The sequence below is a fragment of the Lissotriton vulgaris genome, chromosome 1_1 (genome assembly GCF_964263255.1).
Source record: "Lissotriton vulgaris chromosome 1_1, aLisVul1.2, whole genome shotgun sequence".
Lineage (NCBI taxonomy): Eukaryota > Metazoa > Chordata > Amphibia > Caudata > Salamandridae > Lissotriton > Lissotriton vulgaris.
In genome coordinates this window covers 1,953,753,685-1,953,781,203 of record NC_141685.1, presented here as the reverse complement: position 1 = coordinate 1,953,781,203, position 27,519 = coordinate 1,953,753,685, and the positions used below count along the sequence as shown (strand labels likewise).

The window sequence follows — 27,519 nt, the reverse complement described above, 5'->3', positions numbered from 1 at the left end:
TTCAATCAGTTTCTAAGGTTTTTTAAATGCTAATTTCTAACGTCCCTGTAACCTTAGTTTTTTTGGGGGGGGGAATTTCTAAGTTTTTTTTAATTAGCAATGACGTTTGCAGAGTGGAGGAGAAAGGGGGCGCGACATCTGATAATTTCTCAGCAATCCTGCTGAGTGGGACTTACTGGAGGTAACAGGAGGGGTCCGCCATGCATCTTACTTAAATATAACCCTGGGTAGGTGTGGGTCCCTGGGGCCGGGAGGGGGGGTGAAGTGCCCCCCTCGCACTCCAGTACATTAGTTCTGATGGGGATCCCTGGGGCTGCGGGCAGGGGGGCTGGAGCCCCCCCCCCACACACATTTTAATTTAAATATAGCCCCGGGGAGGTGGCGGTCCATGGGGCTGCGGGGAGGCCCACAAGGCCCCTCCACCCCCTTCATCATCATTATCATTTATTGTCTCCGGGACCTGGCCCACCCGGTAGCTCAATTAAGTGAAGCATGGCAACCCGCGTTTCCTATATTTTCGGCGGGATTCGCGGATCCAACGCGACTCATGCCGAACCTTTTTTTAAAAAAAAAATAATAAAGCTTTTTTGGGCCCTGGGGGTCCCTGTGGACAGGCCTAGGGGGTCAGGGTGTTTTTTTTGTTGTTTTTTTTTTTTTTACACTTTTTTGTTTTCTTTTTAGGTCGAGTGAAACTCGGACCTAATGTTGTCAACCCAAAAAATTCCTTTCTAGAGGATTTTGGACAGTGCACGAGAGTCACGTGACTCCTTGTGGACGAGCATGCCCAGCCCTCCCACTGCCAGCAGCATTTCTCCACTGCCGCCAGGCCACATCAAAGGCTTCCCCAGCACTGCCCCGCCCATCAATCACCCTCCCACTGCCAGCAGCATTTCTCCACGGCCGCCAGGCCACATCAAAGGCTTCCCCAGCGTGCGCTCGGCCGGCCTCTGGTATTTCTCCTCCCCTAATTATTCACTTCACTTTGGCCGCCAGGCCCTGACTTACTCGCATTTCTCCTCCCACCAGCCCATCGCAGCCTGCCCAGCCGTCTCTCCATACCCCTTAACCCTGCCCCCACCACCTCTCGATATTGCTGCTTGTTTTATTTTAATTGATGCTTTCTGCCGCCGCACACTGTGCCATCACAGCCCACAGCAGGAGGCATGTGACCTGTTTCCCTTATTAAACACGGTGCCCGGCGAGATTTTTTGTACAACTTTCACGCCTAGCCGCCCTTCCCTTCCCGTCTCGGCTCTGAGCCCAAAGCTGGCTGTCGACAACAAGGACTCAGGCCCTGCCCGGCCTCCCTGCCCTCTCTTCCCTATCCCCTGTCATCACTCTAGATCACCAGCGGCTGCATTAGGCTACAGCCCAGCCCCACTCATGATGTATGACTGACATGCTAGCAGTAAATCTCTGTCTGGATTTGCGTCCCAGCTCCGATAATTATTGGTTAAATTGGGAGTGTCAAGGTGCATTTACAGTGAACATGGAGGAGAGACCGAATGAAAAAAACACTAGGCAGAGTGGGGAACTTTCTTTCCTCGACAGCAGCAGCGCTTCCTCCTCGTGCATAATCTGGCAGAGGCTCAGCTCTGACATTTCGGGGAAGGTTGCAGAATAAATCGGTTTAATGGTGTATAAGAATCATGCTCCTGAACTATTGTCATGGAGAGACAACTCTATCTGCAACTATTAGTTATAACACACATAAAATACCGTGGCATTCAATGAGTCTTCCTAGATGGCAGAGCTGACCAGTAAAGTAGGTGTGGTCTTGGGGGGTGCATGGCTGCGGGCACTTGGGACCATTACGAATTTTAAAGCAGATTTTTTTAAATGACCCGCCGTGTAGCTAAAACGAGTACCCTTTAGAAGTACTGCGGAGGAGCAGGTATGGTGATCGCCTGTCAGTGTTAGTTACTGACAGCGATCAATCATGAATTAAGCTCGGATCAAGTTCATCTTCTGTTGTTGCTCAATTTGTCAATAACATTAGCGCTTCCGGATCGCGTTTGTAAGGGATGCTGCACGCATTTCTTTTTTCTGCACTGCATCTTGAAACTGAACGTCAGTCTCCGTCACCGCTGCGAAACCCTCTGCAGGTGGGGCAAAAAAGAAAAGGCTGCCTAAAATGGCTTTCACTCACATCCATAGTTTTGATTTCATCAGGAAGACCCCGTTATGTAACCTCTCACCTCCCTTTCCCGTGCTTTTGTTTTTACACATTGGTTTCATGTGCATGATTGTGCATACTTTATTATGGGCAGCAGCCATGCTTTAGCACACACAGCATGGCGGCCGCTTGGGGAGGCCGCACGCCCCATTTCTTTTTTCTGCACTATACACCTCGGAGCTGAAGGGAACCAGTATGCCCCTGTCACCACTGCAAAACCCACTGGAGGTGGGGAACAACAGAGCACGTTGCCTAAAATGGCTTCCAACCAATGCCCGGCTTTTGATGTTTCCAGTTTTTCCTTCCAACTACAGTGATGACTTTCTAAATCCTCCGATCTCCCAATAACCAGCCACAAGGCAACGGCCCTATCACGGTAGACAGGGTTAAACACTGGTGTGTCGCCCAGTATCAGCCCACAAAACCATGGAGTGTTACCTGGATAGTATTGTTATGCCATCGTACAATTTACAGTGTTTACTACGTGTGCACTGAGCTTTATCAATGTGCACGGAATGCTATGCTCAGATGTACAACGTATTCCTAATGTTTCCAAGGCTCCACAAAAAACACTTTTATGGGTAGGTGTGCTGGTTGCTGCCTCCTGATCCTTCGGAAAAGCTCCAATTTGTATTGTTTGCACCTACTTGCAACTCTGTAGTAGTATCGCATGCATTCCTTAAGATTGTGATGTCGTCTTCCGCAACTTCCGTACAACTTCGAGAAAGGATGTGGCACTACGGTCAGAGTTGCCGACTTAGGAAGTCAGGAGACATAGGTTCTAGACTCAGCGTCGGCTCAATGTTCCGTACTTTCGTAAAATCACTTGATATCAACGTGCCCAAAAGAATTTTTTTTAAAATAACGTCCGTATACTTGGGTAATTTGACTGGTGCTCATGTAACGCGGTCCAATACTTTAGGGTCGAGTTCGCGCTCCATAAAAAAAAATGCTTTTAAAGCGTGGCATGATAAACCCATTGATGGTGGGCACGAACAGGACTGAAGGAGGGGCGAGTCCTGAAATTTAAAAGAAAAATTGACGACTTTCATTTTTTGTTCTGTTGCATCTTCCATTTCCCTATGCTTCCGTATTAGCACTGCGTCTGTCATGCTTAGACAGCATTTGTTGCATTTTTTTTAATGCTTTTTGGAGGAAAAAAATGGATAACTCTCCCCTCCCCTCTTGCCTCTCCCCTCTCTCCTCAACCTCCCCCCTCCCACAATCTCTAGTGTTAAACAGGAAGCAGTGAAGAGGCGCCACCAGGCAAGAAGGCAGACTGAGCCATCCTTCTTGATTAAAGGTTTTAGCATTTTACTTGTTACCAGTAAACATGCCCGAGGCGACAGCCGAGCACAAGCCACATGGAGACATCCTCCTAAATTGCCCAAGGCGCCAGCCGAGCACAAGCCACATGGAGACATCCTCCTAAGTTGTTTTTTCCCCTCTAACCTGAATCACTTTTATGCATAACTCCAAAAAAAGAAAACTTTAAGGGAAAAAAGTACTTTTCTTCACAAAAGATCTTCAACATTGTTTGCATTGTCCATATTTAAAAAGACATTATGGTGGCCTCATCTCCGCATTTTTTACGATTAGCATTAACTTACTATTTAAAGCCGATCTCATAGCTAATTGTCTCTCTCCTTCTCTGTTTTCCCTATCTAATGCTAGCAGTACCTACATAACTTTATTTATAAGTTTTAAAATGAAGGCAGATTCGACAGTCCGCTCCCATCAGTCCTTTTCAAGAATTATTTACAAAGAGTCACACTATCACAAAAGCTTCTTTGGAGCGCTTATTTACAGTGTAATAATGCGTCCTGAAGTGTGTGATATTTTTCTTTTAAGAATTGGACTCAAATCCCAAACATGTACGTTCATGGTATTTCATGTACTGAAGTCGAGAAGATGGGAGCGTGACCAGGCCAACAGATTTCGAACGGCTGCTGCTGCATTTTCTACTTATGCCCAGGGAGCCAAACCAAGGGAAATACTTACGCCTGCCCTGGTTTTTAGAAAGGTGCAAATAAAAAAAGGTTGAGAGCTTTTTGAAAAGTGGAAAATACCTCTTCCCCCTCCCATCTTCCCTCTCTCGTCAACATCCCCTCCTCACTCTCCCCTCACTCTCTCCCCTTTATACCCTCTCCTCTCGCTCTCCCCTCCCTCTACACCCTCACACTCTTCCCTCATTCCTCACCTCTCCCCTCTCCCCTCTCTCCTCTCTCCCGTCTCCTCCCACTCTCCTCACTCTCACCTCATTCTCACCTCTCAATACTCGCTCTCTCCCCTTTCTCCACTTTCCTGTGGTAAAAAAAGTATTACCCTGTCATAATTTCTATACTTACACAATGGGTCATGCATATAAAGAGAGGCAGAGTCCGTGGTGTCCGATTCAAAAGGGCTTTATTTCAGTAACTCGAGTTAAGGGAGAATCGGGTTCCATCACCACTAAGGTTCAGGAAGGGTCTTCTGAACTTTATTCACAGAGTACAATATTTATACATTCAATCTTGTACATAGGGAGGAGCGCTCCAGGCAGAGCAAGAGAGAGATAAGAGCATGTGGGCGTGCATGAGGGTGTACATGTGAGCGTTCACTTGAGGAGTCATAGGTGAGTCATAGGTGGGTGAATACATGGAGGGGGTCTGCATGGCCAGCTGGAACCTTTGCCCTACTTGTGTGCGCAACTTGGTCATGACGTGCAATTGACGTGTAACTGGGGGGAAGCTGGGGGGGGAGCTGACTTTCGATCTAGTAGAGAGGCCTTCAGTGTCAGGACGACCTGCACGTCTGGTGTTATCTGATATCTTAGGTTTGGAGGATGTATTATCTGAAGTAAAGGTCGCTCAAGCAAAGGTTGCTCATCACCAAGAGCCAGTGTGGGCATATATTTCTTCGTTCATTGCGTGGGGGCTTTGGGCTTTCTATGGATGCGAGCTGTGCAAATCACTTAAACGGAGACAGAAAGGCTAGGCCCTATCTCTGCAGACGGGTTCTGTTTACCTTCTTCACCAGGCAAGAATGTGATTCTGTAGAGCAAGTAGATAACTGTGTGCAAAATACTGTCTTGGCACCCCGGGCTGGGCCCCTCTCCGCTGAGCCAAAAGTATGCGAGAGGTCAGGGATACGTAGCTGCAGCCCTCAGAGTGTCTGGAGGCATGGAAACCTTAATTCGGGTCCTGGCTCAGGCTGAGCCACAAAATGAGTTCATTTCGATATATTAAACGTGCACAGTGCAAAAACATGGACAACATGGGCCTCAATGCAATATTAACGTTTCTTTCATGAAAGACTTGGTAACTGACATTCTAATGTGGGACGTAAATGCAGAGGCCTCATTATTCAGGCCACTAAGGGATAATGCATGGATGACATGCACATACACTAAACGCGGGGTACACGTAGGGGACACATTGGCCATGTAAAATTTCTTTTTCCTCACTCCTCTCTCCACTCTCCTCTCTCTACTCTTCTCCCTCTATCCTCTCCCCCCCCTCTCATCACTCTCCCCTCTCTCCCCCTTTCTCCCCTCACTCTACCCTCTCCTCAGACTCCCCACTTCTCAGTCTACCCTCTCCTCACTCTCCCCTGTCCTCACTCTCCCCTGTCCTCACTCTCCCCTGTCCTCACTACCTATTTGAATAACCTGCACTAAGTCCTTTAAAACGAACGCACATTTGTCAGACCATTCCTAGCAGCCATTTCCAAAAATTATTATTAAAAAGTCACAATATTCCAAGAGCTACTTTTGCGACCTTCCTCCGAGTTAATTAATACGTCCTGTAGCGGATGAGAATTTCTTTTTTACAATAAAGATCAAATACAAAACATGTGCACTGCTGGCATTTCATGTTACTGAGGCCGATAATAGTATAGTGACAAGACCTACATAATTTTTCCGGTTTGGGCTGGGTTTTTTTCACCTTCTGGCCGACTTGCTTCAATGGAATATTTGCCGTGCACACACCCCCACACACACAGCACCCCACACACACACAACACCCCCCACACACACACACCAACACAACAACCACACACACAACACCACACACACAACTACATCCACACACAACAACACACACGACAACGACACACACAACAATCTATCTATCTATCGCCCTCACTCTATCTATCGCCCTCACTCTATCTATCGCCCTCAATCTATCTATCGCAAAAGAACAGCATCACTCAGCACCACTACAGCATCACTCCGCGCCACCACAACATCACTCCGCGCCATCACAGCATCAATCTGTGCAACCATTCAACAACAACTAGTTCAAATATGTTTTCTCAACGTTTCAAGCTTTATTACAAATGTCACAAAAAGATGTTAATATTTCACTTCTGTTCTTGGATTTTCGTCTCAATAAAATACACTGAACATAATCTTCATAAAAGTTATTTACAAAAGTTTAAGCTATTGCCATTATAAATTACAATCACTTTTATTTAAGTATTAATTATTTAAAAAAATTAAAAGCCATTGTTATTTGTAATATCAATTCATCTAAGTCACGTAAATACAAAACATGTTGCATTACAAATGCTATAGGTGTCACATTTGCAAAAGTTATAACTATTGGCATTGTAAATAACAAAGCTATTAATTTAGCTATTTTCAAAACCAACACATAAATAAAAAAATTGTCATTTACAAGACCAATAGCTCAAACTTTCATAATGCGAGACCTATTGCATTGCAAATGCTTGTTTTCTTTACGTTCAACCTAGTCACAAGATGGCTGCCAACACCTCTTGGTTTGAAGTGTCGACAGTCAATCAGATCTCAGGCAATAGATCGGGAGTGTTCGCGGGTCCACCGCAGCAACAGTTGTAGATCTGAGAAATCTTTAAATTTCTCAGGAACTGCTGAACAGATTTACACAATTTTATCAAAAAGACTGCTTACTGGACCTAGAGCTACCTTTTGTGGTGTAATTCCATTCAGCAGTTCGGACTGTAGCCGTGTCTAAAGTTTCCTATGGATATTAACATGGAGAACAAGCATTTGCAATGCAATAGGTCTCGCATTAGGAAAGTGTGAGCTATTGGTATTGTAAATGACACATTTGTTTAATATGTGTTGGCTTGGAAAATATATAAATTATTAGCATTGTTATTCACAAAGCCAATAGCTTACACTTTCCTAATATGAGTCCTATTGGCTATGGCAATGCTTGTTGGTAGCAAGCAAAGACAGTGCTGTTGTGGTGCTGAGTGATGATGTGGTTGGGCTGAATGATGTGTGGTGGTGACCCAGAGTGATGTGGTTGTGTCCCCGAGTGATGTGGTTGTGTCCCAGGGTGATGTGGTTGTGTCCCCGAGTGATGTGGTGGTGTCCCCGAGTGATGTGGTGGTGTCCCCGAGTGATGTGGTGGTGTCCCCGAGTGATGTGGTGGTGTCCCCGCGTGATGTGGTGGTGTCCCCGCGTGATGTGGTGGTGTCCCCGCGTGATGTGGTGGTGTCCCAGAGTGATGTGGTGGTGTCCCCGAGTGATGTGGTGGTGTCCCCGAGTGATGTGGTGGTGTCCCCGAGTGATGTGCTGGTGTTTCCCTAGTGATGTGGTGGTGTCCCCGAGTGATTAGGTTTGAGAAAGTTAAGAATATTGCTTGGGAGAAAGGAACACATACTGGATGGGAAATAGGGAGGTATAGTGTATGGGAGATAGGACAGCCTAAGAAATGAGGCATCCTGTATGAGGCAAATTCAGGGAGACTGTAAAAAACTGGAAGGCTGCGCATATAGGAGAAAGAAAGTCTAGTTGAATGGGAGAAGACTACAGACTGTATGGGAGTAAGGAAGGTGGGTTTTATGGGATAATGTATGATAGAGTGCATGTGTTAAAGGGGGATACAGTGTATACAAAATAAAATATTTGTATGGAAGACAAATAGACTAATGGAGAAAGGAGAGCAGCTTTTGGGAGAAGTTATGACGGAAGGCACGACCCAAATTTTTTTTAATGGTAGAACAGAAGGCAGAGACTAAGGGGAAAGTTACACCTTACTGCATGAGAGACCATGAAAGAAGCAACAGTAGACCTTAAGGCAGAACAAAAGGCAGTGTGTATCGGGGGAACAGGAAATAGAAAGGAGGGGTTATGGGAGAAAGGGAGGTAGCGAGCAAGGGTAAAAGTAAGTCAGAGCATGAGAGAAAGAAAAGCCGACATTGGAAAAAAGAAAGCAGAGAGCAAGGAAGAAGGGAAGGCAGAGTTCATGGGAGAGAGTAAGGCAGACAGAATGGAAAAAAGGGAAGGCTGACAGTATGGGAGAAAGGGAAAAAGAAGCTAGAAATCATGGGAGAAAGGAAGGCGGAGATTGTTGGTGACAGCAAGGCAGATATGGGAAAAGGAAGGTGAAGGGCATGGGGGAAAGGGAAGCAGAGTGAGAGGGAAAAATGAAGACCGAGTGCATGGGAAAAATGAAGACGGACAGCAAGGGAGAAAGGATGGGAGAGTGCATGGGAGAAAGGAAGGCAGAGATTATGGGAGAAGAAAAGCAGAGTGCATGAGAAACTTGGGGCATAGTGCACACTTGCGGGTGAAGATGTTGGAATGGAAGTTGTATACCGCGCATTTCTGGCAACATGTATTCATTTCGGATGCCCAAATATCGTTGATGAGATGTTACACCGTTTTCTTAAACCATGAACCATACACGATAGGTCCAATCCACAGATTCGTGTGCACACCTGTTTCAATTACTTGCTCCAACTGTCATCTGCTGACACCGGTGACGAAGACGGAATTTAGCACTGTAGGACATCCGCCCTGAGGTCAGAGGGGAGGGTCGGTAGTCTCAGTACAGGCAGTATCGGTGAGCTACACGGCCTCTTTCTCTGAATGTGTACTGTGTGCCTGGGCTTGATGAAATGAGCATTTTTCGTATTTTGCAAAACAGGCTGGAGCTCTGATAAACACTGAAGGAATGATGCAAGGTATTTAACGCCAGTGACAAACCCCTTTTACAAAAACGCTTAGTGTATCTTACGTGGGCAGTGAGAACATGTCTGTAATTTAAGCGTCTTTAATAAGCACCGCCACATTGGGCACCCCCAGCTACCTGGGCTGAAGCATTTCTCAGACAATCAAGACACTTCATTGACGTCACTTAGACTGGAAAGGGAATACGGACATGCTTACGCTACTATGAGAGTGATCAACATCACTTAGTACAGGTGTTTTTGGCGATGGCTTACACTTACAGAAAAACATATGGAGACAAATCACCAAAAAGACGAACAATAAGTAGGAATACCGGATCAACAGCCTCACAAACACGCATTAAGTTTGCCCTGGAAAGCAGTGAAGGTAACGAAAATTCCAGTGTGGTGTAACAGGTCGACACTAATTTAATGACTCGCAGTGCAACAACAACTTGTAGGGTTTAACCCATAATTCTGTGACGATGAAGAACATTTAGCACCTGCGCAGTAAACTGAGCGGTTTCACATCCTGGAGACTGAGTAAACCGTGGCAGGGCCTAACATAAACCTGCCATTCTCATATTTTTCATCAACACAGTATATGATGATAGTATGTAAAATACATTCTAGCTTGGGCAGACAAGTTAATAAAGTTAATGTAAATGAGACCCAAACAGGTACTATATTACCAAAAAGGAATACATTTTAATGGTTGGCAACTTTCTCGGACATGTCTGCTCAAAAAACAACTCTTGGCATTGCTGTGATTAGGGGGGGGGGGCGAGGAGAAATGCGGCTCGGGAGCAAATGGCAACGAGCGCATGAATGGGAAGAGCAGCCGTGGGAGGTGGGAGCGGAAGTCGGAGATTGCGAAGTGCAGGCGGGGGGCGGGGAGCGGAGCCTTTACGGCCTCTTTCTCTGAATGTGTACTGTGTGCCTGGGCTTGATGAAATGAGCATTTTTCGTATTTTGCAAAACAGGCTGGAGCTCTGGTAAACACTGAAGGAACGATGCAAGGTATTTAACGCACCACCACAATGGGCACCCCCAGCTACCTGGGCTGAAGCATTTCTCAGACAATCAAGACACTTCATTGACGTCACTTAGACTGGAAAGGTAATACGGACATGCTTACGCTATTATGAGAGCGATCGACATCACTTAGTACAGGTGTTTTCGGCGATGGCTCGACCGCAGTCTGTCGTTTACACTTACAGACAAGGTAAAGCCTCAATCAAGCCACATTTATCTTCTGGTCACGTCCACAATCTGCTGGTTCTCGGCTACACTCGCAGCCAGGCCACCTACAGACTGCTGACTAAGGAGTGCGAAAAAGAAAACAAGCAATGTCCTGAGCAAATGGTGGGGTCCTGAAGCAGTGGAGTGGGAGAGGTGAGGGGGGAGTCGCAGGGAGATTAAGGGACAGAAGGCAAGCAGATGAAGCGACAGGGGCACGGCGTGAAGTGCAGGCGGGGGGGGGGGGCGGGGAGCAGAGCCTTTGAAGAGCCGGAGTCATGGCCTGCGGCCGTGAATATGTGAAGTGAATAATTAGGGGAGGAGAACTGGCAGGCTGATAGGCAGAAGGTACAGGCAAGCTCGTGCACGAAGCGTGCACTTCCCAAAATCCGCTTTTGGGGAGAGCCCTTGGCCTTAAGTTGTGGTTTAGCTGCATTAGGGCTCTTTTTCTATTCCTGCGGAATAGGAAAGGGTCGAGCCCTAAAAAGTGTTTTGGAAACCCCCCCACTCCTTTTCTCCCCGCTTGACAGATCACCCCAAAACTTTTAACACAGCAGCAGAAGTCAATGGTGTATTTGTTTTGAAAATTTTGCAAAGATTTGTCACACGCCGGCAAAGATATCGGCAAATGAAAAAATACAATTGCCTGTCCCACACATGAGTATGGTATCTAGTGTCTGTGTGAGTTGTGGTATCAGGGTATGTGTGGGCCATATTTCTTTAAATATATTTTGGTAGGGCAGCGTGTTGTAGACTCCCACACAGTCACTTCCCGATGGAACGGGGCATGCCTGAGCATTCGCTCCACAAATAACTGCCACATGCACGCCGTTTGCCTAGCCACATACTGGCTGTTTCAGAGGCACCTATGCCCTCCATAAACAAAATCTTCAGTTCAGAGGCTGGGACTGTATCACAGAGGCGATGTTTCTCCCTGTTGTTCCTCTCAGCAAACCCCTGGAAGTGTGCTGCAATTGAGCAGCATAGTAATATAACTCCATTCTGGGAGCCTCGAGCCCACCCCCATCTTGCGTGCAATTTAACGTTGCAAGCTCAACACTGCTGTGCCGTCCCGCCCAGTAAAGGTCTATCAAAAGGGAGTCCAGAGCCCTAATTATTTATCTAGGTATGGGGCACAATGTATTCTGTAGCATATAAAGGCAACGAGGCAGTGCCACCATTTTAGCTATCTCCAACCTGCTCATTAGAGATAGCATTAGAGTGTTCCAGAAGTCAACTAAACCCCTTAAAGCGTCCAACATTTTATAAATATTTAATTGCAATATTTGAGAGTCCTCCTCCGCAACCTGTATGCCCAGGTACCTAAAATGCCCAGTCTCCCATCTCTGCCCTAGTCGAGTGAGCGACTGCGTGCACCGACAAGCCAACTGGCCAGGGGAAAAAGTAAATATTTGCTCCTATTAAGTCTCTGCCAAACTCCTCCAGCACCCGTCACAGTTTCGGTACTGCCACTTGGGAGGAGAAATAGAATAATGCATCATCCGCATACAAAGATCTCACCGGTGATGTTCCGCCAACATTGAGACCCCAAGCGGCCAGGTCCCGAAGTACCCAATTGCCATAGGATCTATTGCCAGAGCTAACAGCAGTAGAGAGAGCGGGCAGCCCTGATGTGTCCCCCTCTCCAGCCTCCCTTCGCTTGACCTGCTGCATCCCAACTGGACTCTAGCACTAGGTGCTGTGTACAGGATCTGCACCCAGCTTCTAAAATTTGGTCCAAATCCAGCTACCCTAAGCACCTCCTAAAATACCCCCAATCCACAGAGTCAAAGGTCTTTTCAGGTCTAGTGATACTTGTGCCAATTCCTCGTCTTGTCATGTTACATGTAGTATATGGGACAACTTCCTGCTATTCATTCCCGTATTACAAGATGTTATGAACCCACATTGATCTACGTGAACCAAGCGAGTCATATGAGGGACCAGTCTAGTAGCCATGACTTTGCATAGTATTTTAACATCTGAGTTTATCATCGTGAGGGGTCGATATGCTGAGGGGTCCCGTGTGTCCCCCCCCCCTTGCTTAAGGAACATGACAATTTCTCCCTCGCGCATTGAGGGAGGGAACACCCCAACCTCAAGGGCCGCCTCGTATACCTGCAAAAGGGACTGTATCAGCTGAAAATGCCTGCAAAAAGCCACAGGGAACCCATCCGCCTCCTGGGCCTTGGATCTTGGCATGGCTCAAAGAACCTCCTGCATTTCCTCACCAGTGTTCTGGACATCTAACTCCTCTCACCCTCCGACGGGAGCTGCGGTAGTGCCAAGTTTCAGATAATTGGGACATACCTATCCACTGTTACTCCAGGGTCTGAAGTGTAGTCCCGCTGTAGATGCTGCTGGAACACCTCTAAAACACCATCTCTTGTTTGAGCAAGTCTCCCTCCCGGAGTAGTCATGGCGGTGGTCATTGTGGATGCCTACTCCCTTTGTAAGATCCAGGCCAACAAGCAACCCGATTGGTCACCCTCTGCATGCTACCGCTAGCAGTAATGCATGAGGGTATACCTGTCCAAGATATCAGCTATGCTCTCGCGCTGCTCTCATTCCCTCTTGCCCGTTTCCAGGTCTGCTGGGTTTTCTGCCTGTATTGCAGCCAAAGCTGCCTTCTCCTTATCGAGGTCCCCAAGCAATTGTCTCCTCACCCCGCATACAAGCCCCACGCCCACACCACAATGGACTGCTTTTATGGCCTCCCACTCAGTGGCCCTCCCATTCTCCCCAAGGCCCCCCATTAGTCTCCAAATAATCTGTAATTGATTGTGCTAAAGTAGTCTTCCCCACTTGATCTTCCAAGTGGTCATGTGGGAACCTCCAGTTCCTGGGACCCAGGATAGAAGTCCCCCCACCTCACTGTGCATCGCACCAGCGTGTGATCAGACAACAAACACGCCAAATGAGTCGCCTCTGCTCTGGGAATGCCGGCGTACCAGACACCAGCACTCTATCCAGTCTAATCTGTGTTCCATGTGTCAAGGATTGGCAGGGAAACGGTGGAAGTGCGGGATGAGTCTCCCTCCATATATCATGAGCCCACAAGTCTTACATAACCTTACTAAACATTTGAGTAATTCTAGGTTTCGTGCTTGGCCTAGGGGGGGGGGGGGATCTATCAAGGGCTGTATCCAGCACACAAATAAAATCGCCCATCCAAATAAATGAAGCATCTACTTCATTGGTCGGAAATTCCCGAGTCACCTGGAAAAATGAGGGGTCATCTATGTTGGGGGCATATGAGTTCAGTATGACAATTTCCCTGACATCGAGGGAACCACACAACAGTAAATATCTACCATTCACATCGGACTCACTATATGTCTCTGTGAAGGGAGTGCCTGGGGCCACCTAGACCATGGTACCCCTTGCGTAGGTAGAATTGGAAGAATGATACATCTGACTTTGCCACTTTTTGTCTACTCTAGTTGCTCTGCAGTCGTCCAGGTGCATTTCCAGGAGGCAAGCAATCAATACATGGTGATGTTTAAGTAATGTTAACACCCTGTGTCTCTTAGTACAAGTGCCCAGTCCCCGCACATTCCAGGTCAAATGTGTACTCCGTACCCATTATGGCATGTACTCACTTCAGGCACCGGTGCCGAATCCTGCCCACCCCCACATCCGCCGCTACAGTCCACACATTCAAAACAAACCAACCCCAAAAAAACAGACATTTTACAAACAACAAACTGGTCAAAAATATCACTCCTAATTTCGTTCCAGGTCTCCTTATATAGCCCAATGTAGTAGATTGTTATGTAATTAGTTGCTCTGTCTGGTTACCTTTCAGTTGCATATTGCTGGATTTGGGGAAAATGTGTTCATTCTTGAAGTCTCAAGATGTTAAACATCTCAGAGAGGCGCTCTATTCCCTGGCTTCTAATGGTTTGGTGGAGCAGGGCAATAAAGTAATGAAGGAGGGTATTCAAACGGCTGTGGCTTCAGGTTTGGAGGTAGGAACCTTTGTTGAGGAGAAAGTTTGGAATTATAACACGTCCCCGCATTGGTCCACTGGGGTTACCCCTTTTGAGTTGCTTAGAGGGAGGAAGGGACATTTGTCACTATTTCCTTCTTGGTTGGATAATAAATGTTCGGGTAAAGGAGTGGAAAGTGAAGATGGAAAATTAGCGGAAGTGGTTAGACGGAAACAAGAGGTCATGAAAATAAATTTTGATGGGAAAAGGACCCCGGTTTCACAAGGTATTGTGGTCGGGGATTGGGTGATTATTAAAAAACCATTTAGAGTTTCGAAAGGAAGCTCTGTTTTTTCTAGACCTGTGCAAGTTGTTAAAATTAGTAAAGGTGCAGTTTTCTTGGGTGAGAAGGGTTGGTGGAGTGTCAGACCGCTAGTTAAGATGTCTGAAAATCAGGCTTTAGTGGTTAACCGACATAAGGACAGTGGGGTCGAGGATAACTGTGGTTGGTCTCACTGGTTAACATCTAGTTCTGGTGGTAGAAATGTGAACACTTCCATCTCTGATGCCTCAAATTCCTTGAGCTCACATACTGCTTCTGCCATTCAACCTTCTACTTCTGTTTCTTTTAATAGAAATGGTAGAGTTATAAAAGCCCCTGTTAGATTTAATGATTTTGTTAGGTATTAGGTTATGCATATTATTATTATTATTATTGTTTTTTTGTTTTTGTGTTTTCTGATAAGGGGGAAGGTGATGTAGTAGATTGTTATGTAATCAGTTGCTCGTGATGAGCTCGTGATTATTATTCCATGTGCCTTTTATGACTTGTGTTCCTTTAAATGTATGTGAGTGTTCCTGGCTCGTGGTTCGCTCAGTGATTGCAGTTACTGAGTAAACTCGGGCTGAGAGGACCCGTTAATCGTGGGTGAACTTCTATGTAATAAACTTCTTTCAAGCAAGAAGACTGTGGACCGCATCATTTATTACACCAAACAGGGGCAAACCCTCTCAAGCCACCCTATATATAGAAATCTTGTAGCATCGTCCTCCATTTCTAAAATGCGGTCTTTGTCCAGCTTGATTATGCTGTGTCCTATCTGTGTACGGGGCCAGGTAAGAGAATACATCCTTGTTTTTAGAGCCCCCCGTACCCACTGCAAGCTCTCAGCCTCCCAATTCCCTAAATCTTCCAGCTTGCAGGTATTTAATTATTGAAGCTCTGTTCCTGGATTCAACCATGCCCTGAAGCCCCTACACAGTCTCCTCCCCCGCACCCTCCTGCATCCTCCTCCTGCTCAAATAGCAGTTCCGGACCAACATCCACTGATGCATTAGGCCACTGTGACGATGTGCCATTGTCTTGACCCACATTGTCCACCTCTGCTTCCGGCACTGAGAGAGAATCCTCACTCATGTGCAGAGTTCCATCGCTCCAAACCCTGATCCTGTTGTCTGAGCAAGCATCCTTGACAGATGATTCCTCCTCCGCTTCCCTCACATGTGCTCCCGATAAGGGTCTGGCACCTTATTTCTTGTTGCATGTCCGTGGTTCTCGCGGTGGAAGTGCACCTCCCGTACTTCCAACCATTCCTAAGATTCCTTGGTAGTATCGAAGATGTACGCCTTCCCCTGCATTAGGACCTTAAGCTTTGCAGGATAGAAGAGCATGTATTGCAGGTGGAGATCTTTCAATTTCCTCAATACACCTAGGAACGACTTACGCTGCTCCTGTACATGCCTGGTGTAGTCTGAATAGATGGATGTCTTGTGGTTTTCGAAGCAGGGGTCTTGACGTTCTTTTGCGGCCCTCTGGGCCCTTTTAATAACAAATGCAAAAACCACAGTTGATGGACATAATGCAGAACAATGTCATAGATTCACCCCAGTCCATATTGCGTGATGGCCTAAATCCATTGTTTTTTTGCACTCCACACCACCCCAGTTCAGACATGGCCATATGCAAATCAGCCTTGACCCTGTGCCTCATGGGAACAGTCCAGCCCGAACTGCCAAGCCATGTCTTTCCTGGACCGGAATCAAGCATCCTAGGACCGGTTTCTGGCTATCAGCCGTCTTAAGCTAGGATAGCTTGACTCCAGTGGTGTGGAGAGCATGGGACTCGCGTCTGAGCATACCCATCCCACCCGGTGTGACAAATGCAAAAACCACAGTTGATGGACAAAATGCAGAACAATGTCATACATTCACCCCAGTACAGAGATCTGCACCTAAATAACAAACACACTTGATAAGCCCTCCGGGCACAGCTGGGTCTTGATCCATTGCTCCAAAAACGGCTCTACTGACATCTGTCCTTTCAGGGAAGCTCAGAATGCGTATATTACTGCATCAGGCCCGTCCCTCTGAATCTTCTGCAGGGCGCTCCAGGGCTTTCGTTGTAGTGGATAGTTGTGACACTTACTTTTTTCAGAGCAACCACTTCCCCCTTAAGGCCTGATACATCCTCTTCCACTTCTGTGACCTTGTCCACCACCTTACGTCTGCCCGTAGGAGATTAACATCAAGAGAGACTGTATCAATCTGGGCCTTCAACGCCTTTCTGGAACCCTGTATAGTGGCCAACAGCTCTGCCCGCATCTTCTCCGCCTCGCCCCCTCCATCCTCTTAATCATTGCCGGCAGTTTGGCATATTAAGCGCTGCAGAGGGTGCTGCGACTAAGTATATTGCATGATGGTGTTTAATGCCCCTACTCGGCCGCTTTATCCTTGCCCATAGTAGCATGCAACTAGGGCCACCCCGCGTATAGTCTGAGCCCCACTCTCTCCACCTCACTGGCGTGTCAATCAGGCCCGCTGTTGTTTCAGGCACCCAGCTCCTGCCTCTTCTGCACTGATCCTCTCCAGTCCAACTGGCTCAAGGATCCCAGACCTTCTCCACGGGACTCCGCCTCAGTTCAGCTGTAACTAAGTGTGGTATGCCCCTCCCAAGGGTGAGCTCACCGTAGCTGTGGGCCTCTGCCTCGTACATGCCCAAGTCCCACTTTTATAACCTGCCTCTACACTCCGCTGACAGCAGACTCACAGTTCAGCTGCTTGGGCACCAAAGCGCCTGTCCTGGATGACTCCCTTGCCCAACAAGGTCCGCATGACACTCCCGCTCAACTCATGCAGGGCTTAGGTTGTTCCACAGCCCCATCCACTAACACAAGAGTCCTACTGTGCCAGGACCACTGCTCGCAATGCTACTTCGTGGTGCAGGCAAGGTTCCTTTCCCCACCGCCACAGCAGTGCTGGCAAGTTTGCACTATTAGATCTTTCGACTGCAATTGACACTGTTAATCATGCTCTCCTGATAAATCATGTGGCTCTTATTGGAATCAGAGGAGTTGCTCTCTCCCTTTTAAAATCTTTTCTGAGTGACCATGAACAGACAGTGTTTTTAAAAGAGTTCGAATCCAAACCGTTCTCATTGCCCTGAGGAGTGCCGCAAGGATCCTCAATGAGCCTGACACTATATAGTGTGTACGACACACATTCACAAAACATTATTGTATAGACATTCAAATGAATGAGGATGGTCAAGTAAAAAAAAAAGGCATTGAAACGTCTATTTACAAACTCAGGCTCATCTTCATCTCAACCTCCACGAGAATAAAAAAAAAACGGTGAAATCAATGCACAGCATGTGAATTCAGTAAAGTGGCTGTGTTACCCATCACAGTACAGGAACTTTGCTTGGCATCAGAACAGCGCCTATACATAAACGTGCTTGAACTAGGAGTGGTCCATGATGAACACATACTTCCATCTCAGGGTGCAACATGCAGATTCTGCTAGACAACACCACTTCCATCCATTATATCAAAAGACGGTTAGTGTGGATTTGATTCATGTGTGGAAGAAGGTGCAACAACAGGCAATCTTCCTACTACTGTCTCGTCTAGAAGAATCTCTTAGTATGTAGGCAGAGACTGTCAGTCGCCGCTCGCTGGAGGACGGTGAGTGGGAGCTACACTCTTGAATAAAGGAATTGATCCCATCTTAATTGGGTTTCTACTCATGGTTTCATTGATATGACCCAGAACAAGAAGGAAGGAACAGAAAATGTATTTTTTTTGGGCCATAAATCTGTAGGAATGCCTCCATATTTACTTGGAGTCTGTGCCTGTTGTATGCATTTATGCAAATTCTTTTTCCATCAAAAGTCTTGTCAAAAGTGCAGATCGATTGGGCACGGTTGATTCGGATTGTCCTGACTGGGCTAGGAGGATTCACTATCTCGATCTGTTTGCACTCCTACACCACTCTCTCTGCCATGCAGAGTGTGCCTGCTCTCACAGCAGGATGATGAATGGCAGTTAGTTCCTTTATCTTCTTGTTGAAATGTAATCTTGTACAGGAAGTCTGCCACCAAATACATTTTAACAGAGGGCGTTGGGCAAAGTTCGTCCAGCGGGGTGACCCGGAAGGCATCAGTCTGCATTAATATTGGCAGAGCAGGGTCTGGCGGTGACTACAGTTAAGTTTGGTTTACCTTCATGAGTATGCCTGATCAACCATTTCGGTTTAGTTCACCAATAGTGGTGAGTTTTGTGAAAGGTTTACTCTTTTTTTTTTTTTTGCTTACACTCTGTTCATTATTCCTTAGTGGGCTTTAAGCCTCGTTGTGACTTTCTTGATGACCCACTCTTTTGAGCCGATGTACAGTCATCTTATTCAAAAACTTTATGCCCTCCCAATCATAGACAAGACTCCGGGCATGCAGTGTCTTGCTACGTTTTTCTAATGGATGATCAGCTCTTCTTTGGATTTTGCCAGAACTAAGCAGGCCAAGGTGTGAACTCAACACATTTCATGCTGGGGCATTATCTGTATCAAGATGCGCTGCCCTCTGGAAACGAATCCTTTTGACTCCACTAGAGCCCTGGCTGCCTCCGTGGCCCTCTCTAAAGACATGCCAGTTGCAGAAATCTTCTGTGTTGCATGACTTCCTTGGCTAACCAGCACAAATTTATCCCGCCTTCTTTCTCACTGTGGGCCCTGTTTTACTGGTTAGTACATTGACTAATAAGATCCTAAAATATGCAAATATTATGTGCTAAATTTGTTATGGTTTTGTAGCTCGCTCATTTCTTCTCATTATGCCTAGCTGGGGCACGGAAAAAGTTCAGAAACTGACATCAGCATGCTGATAGGTGACTAATATACTGCAATGCCACCATATCCACAGATAGTCACGGCTGAAGCTGCATGACACCAACTTGCCGCTTTGGAGAGCCGGTGTTGGGGGGGAAAGTTTACTGGACCCATATGAAGACTGTAGAAAATTCAGAGGGTGTAGAATCTCCAGAAATATTACGTATTCCTCCGAAATATTGTTACCAAAAGTAAGTAACTTTATCTTCCGTGGTACTCTGCCTCTTTCACAAACATCATTCTTTGTATTCCCATAGATGTGTAGAATTCAGGTGACCGAGAAGAGCCTGCACATAATATAGAAGTTTTATTCATTTATTTATTTATTTATTTATATGTTTATATAGCGCTAGAATCGACCCCCCAAAGGGGTATCTCTGCGCTTAAACGGGCTTGTGAAGGTGGTGATTCTTAGCAAAGTTAGACATCACAGAACAGGAAGGTTTTTAACAGTTTCCTGAATGTGAGATGTTCCGGACACTGTCTGAGAGGACGTGGGCGTTCATTCCATAAACGAGGGCCCAGATGGGAAACGGCTTTCCCTCCTAACCTGGCTTTGTTTTTTACAGAAGGTACTACCAAGAGGTTTTTAGCACTGGAACGGAGGGATCTGGGTGGAACATAGGCTATACATTTTTCTGCAAGATATAAAGGACCCAAGTTATGTAGTGCTTTGTGAATAATACGGCAAGTTTTAAACTTGATTCGTTGGCGAATCAGGAGCCAGTGGAGCTTTACCAGAAGAGGGTGGGAATGATGCTATTGCTTTTCCTGAAATTGTATTGATCTTTAACCGAATAGCCTACTACCTTTCTAATCATTAAGAAGTATTTGTGTACTTAATTAGAACCATTTAAGTTATATTGCCGTCCGTTGTCTCTGGTGCTCTTATTTGTAAAAAGGTTGCAGACTATTCATTGCCCTTTTGCTGGTTATTTCTGAAATATAATTTTGGCTATGAAAAAGTGTTATCCATTACATTTATATTTACTCCTGTATTTATTCTCAGGGGCGTATAGCTTGTGCAAACGTGCTAAGTGACCTTTATGCCATGGGAGTTACAGAGTGTGATAATATGCTGATGCTTCTTGGAATTAGTAATAAGCTCACAGATCGGGTAAGATTAAAGGCTATTCCTTAAAGCGTGTTGGTTTTGATTGCTTCCGTACTGGACAGATAGCAAGCTGTTGTTTTCTTTGTTTTGTGATAACGTCTGCTTATGTTTGAACAATTATATGTATTTGTTTCTACTGTAAATATTTTGTTGGTCAGTGGGTATTTAAATGGCAAACATTCTTGCCATCTTAAATGTCAAGTCTGGCTGAAGTCTATGAGCATTACGTTATGTTTCCGACTATTTGTACAGTACCTATTGTGATGAAAGGAGTTTCAGAGCTGAGGGTCTATTTTTGAATTGGCACGTTTTGTTGATAAAAAAAAACAATATATGGCAATATCCAGAATCCTTTAAACTCTATTGTAAATCTCATCAAAATACCACATATTAAAAACCAGGATCACACTCAAAAATAGACTGTTGGGCACATGGTGGGCTTAAATATATAGAGAGCATACCTGCGGCCTTATTCAGCTGAGCTAGGAAGGCTAGAGCGTTTTTTTTTAGAGGATTCTAGCTGTAATGTGTAAAACCAACTCTAAGAACGCTATATAAAGTCTAGGAGAAAGTGAAACATTAAATCTGGTGGAGGGTGGTCTGCCACAAGTTCTAAAGGCACTAACTTGTCAAAAGTTTCAATAATTTAAACCTGAGCTCAATCCCTGGTAGCTATGGGACAGAGCATACAGGCTTAACTTGGAGACATTGGGTAAATCATTTAGAATTACCAAAACAGTTCAAAAGTTGAAAACACAACTCAATACAGTAAATGTAATGAACACCGTGACACCAAAATATAAAAAATCCAATACTGAGTACCGCAGGTATGAATTTAGTTTAAAGATTTTAAAGAAAATAGCGACTAGAATCACAAACTTCAACTGTTGTAAAGGGTTGTGGTAGACCGGAACCTAGACAAGATTTGAGGCCAACTGCGAAAGGAGCCATGTCAAGTACAAGCAGATGGGCCCGGCTAGGATCTGGCAATAGTAAAATGTAATAAAGATTCTAAGTCTCAGTCTGAAAAATAGAGAAAAATGTAATAAGCAAGAGGATGCCAAAACAACAAAAGATCCAAGTAGGAGAACCATGGATATGATTTTTTTTAAAGGTTTAAGTGAAAATAGCGCCAAAACGCGCATAGTGTCCATGGTTGCCAATGGTGGTGAACTACCCGAACCTAGGCACAATTTATTATCAACTGTGATGTAGTGCGCACCAGATACACGAAATAAAGTTGCCCCTCTATGACCTGGAAGTAGGGCAATTTGAAAACGTTTCCAAGTCCTAATCTGAAAAGGGACTTTGCCCTTTTCAGAAGAAAACCTCTTCTCCACATGGTACAAACCTGACATTTGATCCAACGCTATGAACTTCAGGTAAGCTACTTTTTGATGTCCGTGTTTTAGAAGCTCTGGATCAAAAGATTTGAAAAATTTCCCAAACTTCCTGTTGTGCCCAAGTTGCCGGCTGAGCTTGGGTCCAAAATTCACAGCTCGGCACAATGTAAAAAAAGTGTCAGCTTTCACTGGAAAAATGTAATATGTTCACTGTACTTGTTGGGCCGTTTCCTGTCGCAGGTACTAGGCCTACCAACACAAGTGAGGTATAATTTTTATCGGGAGACTTATGGGAACTCAGAATAGTAGAACAAGTGGCATTACCAATTGACTTTCTTTACATTTCTACCTTCCAAATGTAAGACAATGTGTAAAAAAGTGGTAATTTTGAAAAATGTCCTCTAATTCACATGCTTGTATGGGTACCCACAATATCGGAGATGTGCAAATAACCACGGCTTCTAAACTCTATATTGTTCCTATTTTGGAAATATAAATGTTTCCTTGGTACATATTTTTCACTCTTTATATTTTACCAAATGAATTGCTATATACTCGGTACACAATGAAAAAACATTGCAAGATGCAGCTCTGTTATTGGCTCTGGGTACCTCGGGTTCTTGGTGAACCTGCAAGTCTTATATATCCCCGCAAACAGAAGAGTCCATCGGATGTAATGATATATCTCTTTAAAAAATCTGCCATACTTAGAAGAAGTTACCTGTGTAAATGTTGGCACAAATGGCAGTTTTTTCCAACTCGATTTCATTATTTATTTTATTTGTTATTTTGTATAGAAAAATCTTGAAGGATCTACACAAGTGACCCTTTGCTGAATTCAGGATCCATTATTGCTTTCACACCCATTTCTACCACTAACTTGAAGAAGGTTGAAAACACCAAAAATAGGAAACATAGGCTATGCCCCAGTAAAATTACAAAACTTTGTAGAACATTTTAGTTTTCTGACACAAGGCTGCCTTTTCATGAACGCTGGAAAGATGGTGATTTTAGCACTACAAACACTTTGTTAAAATCGTTTGTAGGGAAAAACCAGATGCTTTCTTTTGCTGCACTTTTCCCCCACGTTTTCCAATAAAAACAAAAATTAGCTTTATTTTGGCCACTATCGTGGTCCCCTCCAGGGGAATCCACAAATCCTGGAAACCTTTAGAATCCTCAAGATGTTGAAAGGAAAGGACGCAAATTTGATGCGGATACCTTAAGTGGACAAAACGTTACACAGACCTAAGTGTGAACTACCCCAAATAGCTCAAAAAAAGGCTTAGCACAGGGGAGGAAAAGGCCTAGCTACAAAGGGGTGAAAGGAAACTTGCTTCATAGCATTTCTATGACCTATACACATGGCTATCATTACCTAATGCAGTTTGCACATTCTAAATGCATGTCATTTCAGCTTTGAATTTTACATTAATCATTGCACATTTTAACTGCTAATCTAATTAATTTGTATTTTAGTTACGAGTTTCTATCAATGTTATTCAGTCTCCCTTTAAAAGTCACTTAAGGTGCTTGACTGTGAACCTTTAATCTCGTCCCAATATGCTGCATGATAGTGTACATGAAGACTTTGACAGCCTAGAAAAACCATATAATTCTAACTGAATGGTAGTTCAGTAATGTCAGTATATGACTAATTGCCTGATCAATTATTTGCAAATGATATGCAATTGTATTGACAAACAGCGTGACTGAGTATACTTCCTTATGCCTGGTGAGCATCCAATTTAACTCCACGTGCTAGCCAGTTTTTGTATCACACACACACACATATAATTTGGCACAGCAAAGACTTCCAGTCCCAGGATGCATGTGAATTTACTCACCTGAGAATGCGAGGCCTCTTGAGAGGTTAATTGATGAAAGAAATGCATTTAAGGCTGGAAAATGTGCTGCGCAGATCTGTGGCTGACAGTTGGTGTTTTCCCTTTGAAAAAGAAGCAAGGTGCTTTGAAACGCGTCAAGGATGTTAATTAATTATTGGAAAGCTGAGCCGGTTTAGGAATAAAGGGTTTTGCAAACTTATTTCTCGTGGAGTGGTGTCCTTAAGCAGAAGGCAACATGAATTAATTTTCTCACACGGCAGCCTCGCCGTGAAAAATTGCACCGCCATCAAAAGGAATATGGGTCTGCAAGGTTGGAACTGTCCTTAACCTGTCTGCAGCACGAGAAATGTAATAATGTGAACCGGCATGACTTTCTGAGGCCCACTGGAGGGCTTGAACATAAAACGAAAAGCTAACACGGTTTTAAATTGTAACTGCAAGCAAAACACGGACCCCACTGGTGGGGGAGAATTTGGCACAGCATCAAGACTTCCAGTCCCAGGATGCATGTGAATTTACTCACCTGAGAATGCGAGACCTCTTGAGAGGTTAATTGATGAAAGAAATGCATTTAAGGCTGGAAAATGTGCTGCGCAGATCTGTGGCTGACAGTTGGTGTTTTCCCTTTGAAAAAGAAGCAAGGTGCTTTGAAACGCTTCAGGGATGTTAATTAATTATTGGAAAGCTGAGCCGGTTCAGGAATAAAGGGTTTTGCAAACTTATTTCTCGTGGAGTGGTGTCCTTAAGCAGAAGGCAACATGAATTTATTTATTTATTATATATATATATATATATATATATATATATATATATATATATATATATATATATATATATATATATATTACCTACTGGCGGTCGCCAGTAGGTAGTTATAGTTAGGATTTTTTTCAATGTTAAATCTCAAAATTCTATTTGGAATAACTTTGGCACCGGTTGACGAATCTGCCTGAAAATTTCCTGAAAATGGCCTCGTCGAGCTCCGGTCCTTCCTTGAAAGTTTGGGGGGAATACGTCAAGCGGGGGCCGAGATAAAAGGGGGGTCCCAAAACGCGTTTTCCCCATGTAAATTTCCATAGGGCGGTCGATTTTACTTTTAGCCCGAACGGCTGAATGGATTTCCACCAAACTTGGCAAAATTGAAGGGACTGGTAGCCCGATGTGCCTTTGCTATGTCTCAAGATATGTGCTGCAGTGGATTTTGAGTAATTTAGGTGCCAAAAAATATATATATCTATAGGCGCTCTCCGGTGCGCGCACCGGAGTGCGCTCCAGGCGCGACACGCGACTTGCGCGCAGGAAGCTGATTGGCTCTTGGGTGTCTGTAAACATTCTAAACAGTCTGGAGCGGCCGCCATCTTGTGTCTCGGTAAAATCGAGACACAAGGGGTTTGAAAAAAAAAGGGGCAAATGACCATAAGGGGGAAGAGTAGACCCCCTCTGACCCCCTAGGTTTGATGTAGGGGCTAAAATAGGGTCCTGCGGGGCATTACATTTTTTTTTTTTTTTTTCGTTTTGCACGGGGGAAGCGCATGGTACGCGCACCGGGGAAGCACGGGGAAAATCCAGGACCATATTTATGAAGGCCTTGCGCTGCCAGTTTTGCGCCTCCTGTGCGTCAATTTTTGTGACGCACCAGCGGTGTAAAAAAATGCGCATTGTTATGCAATATTTAAAAAGTGACGCATCTATCTAGATGCGTCACTTTTTAAATATAGTGCAACGAGGCACATTTTTTTACACTGCTGGTGTGATGCGCCACTTTTCTGTGCGCACTCCTTATGACATTCCAGATGTGTCATATTTAATGTATGACGAATCATGTTGCAAGGAGTTACAGATACATCAGTATTTCTGACATATCTGTAAACATAAAAGTGACGCGAGGCAGGTGCAAGATTTTGACGCAACAGCATCCTAAAAGTGACGCAGAGAAATCTTATAGATTTCAGTACGTCGTTATTACCAAGCTTTTTGCGGGGGAATGCCCCCTCTGCATACATTATACCTGACGCAGATATAATGTGGCGCAGAGTTTTAAAAAGTGACCCATGTACCTAGATGCGTCACTTTTTAAAAATAGCGTCAGGTATAATGCATGCAGAGGGGGTGTTCTCCCGCAAAAAGCTTTGTAATAGCGACGCAGTGAAATCTTTGAGATTTCACGGCGTCACTTTTAGGATGCTGTTGCGTCAAAATCTTGCGCCTGCTTTACAGCAGGTGTTAGACTGACGCAAGACCTTTCACATGGTGCTTTTTCCATGTGAAAGGACACATTACTGGAGTTGCGTCACTTTTGTGACGCACTCCAGCAATGCGTTACTTGGAATGTCATAAGGAGTGCGCACAGAAAAGTGACGCATCGCACCAGTGGTGTAAAAAAATGTGCCTCGTTGCGTTATATTTAAAAAGTGACGTATCTAGGTAGATGGGTCACTTTTTAAAATCAAGCGCCACATTATATCTGCGTGAGGTATAATGCATGCAGAGGGGGTGTTCCCCCGCAAAAAGCTTTGTAATAGCGATGCAGTGAAATGTTTGAGATTTCACTGCGTCACTTTTAGGATGCTGTTGCGTCCTTTAAATATAGTGCAACGAGGCACATTTTATTACACTGCTGGTGTGATGCGTCACTTTTCTGTGCGCACTCCTTATGACATTCCAGATGTGTCATATTTAATGTATGACGAATCATGTTGCAAGGAGTTACAGATACGTCAGTATTTCTGACATATCTGTAAACATGAAAGTGACGCGAGGCAGGCGCAAGATTTTGACGCAACAGCATCCTAAAAGTGACGCAGAGAAATCTCATAGATTTCAGTACGTCGTTATTACCAAGCTTTTTGCGGGGGAATGCCCCCTCTGCATACATTATACCTGATGCAGATATAATGTGGCGCAGAGTTTTAAAAAGTGACCCATGTACCTAGATGCGTCACTTTTTAAAAATAGTGTCAGGTATAATGCATGCAGAGGGGGTGTTCCCCTGCAAAAAGCTTGGTAATAATGACGCAGTGCGTCACTTTTAGGATGCTGTTGCGCCAAAATCTTGCGCCTGCTTCACAGCAAACCTTTCACATGGTGCTTTTTCCATGTGAAAGGACACATTACTGGAGTTGCGTCACTTTTGTGACGCACTCCAGCAATGCGTTACTTTTGTGTTTACAGATACGTCAGAAATACTGACATATCTGTAACTCCTTGCGAATTGATTAGTCATATATTAAATATGACATATCTGGAATGTCATAAGGAGTGCGTCCACAAAAGTGATGCATTGCTGTTTTCACGTAGCGATGCGTCACTTTTCAGAAATGAGGCCTCCAGTTTATTCACTGTCATAACTTTCTTTTCTAACACTCACCTTCTTTCATTCCTCCTACTTCACTTCCTTTCACCTCTCATACCTTTCTGTTCTTTCTTACTCATTCTCCTTTCAATTATCAATGCACTATATTTCACTTACTCTTCATTTTTTTAAGAATATAGCTCTTTGATGAGAATTGGAGGTAGTTCTGAAAAGAACTTTTGGTTTTCTTCTTTTAACTGAACAGGACAAAAACAGGGAATGGAAACTGCTCAACAGGAGCAAAAAGAAAACAAAAAAAATAGGGGTGGGAAGGGCAGCGATGGTTCTCCAATGCTCGAACCATGAGCAGGACACTTTGCTCCCCATAGGTGAGGAGTTGATTGCAGTATCTGCATTTGACGACCCCATGGTTAAATGCAGGTTGTATGTTTGCCACCTGCTCCTGCGATTGCTCTCTCCCAGAAGAAG

General features: G+C 44.8%; 1 protein-coding gene across 4 annotated transcripts in view; it reads left to right on the top strand.

The window, feature by feature from the left end:
- The window catches only part of SEPHS1 (selenophosphate synthetase 1), a 305,207-nt gene that overhangs the window by 91,842 nt on the left and 185,846 nt on the right, over positions 1-27,519 (top strand). For all 4 annotated transcript variants that reach the window (XM_086919661.1, XM_086919658.1, XM_086919660.1 and 1 more), the window contains exon 4: positions 20,444-20,551. In XM_086919661.1, the coding sequence (XP_086775787.1) occupies positions 20,444-20,551 (108 nt within the window). The remainder of the gene's footprint in view (positions 1-20,443; positions 20,552-27,519) is intronic.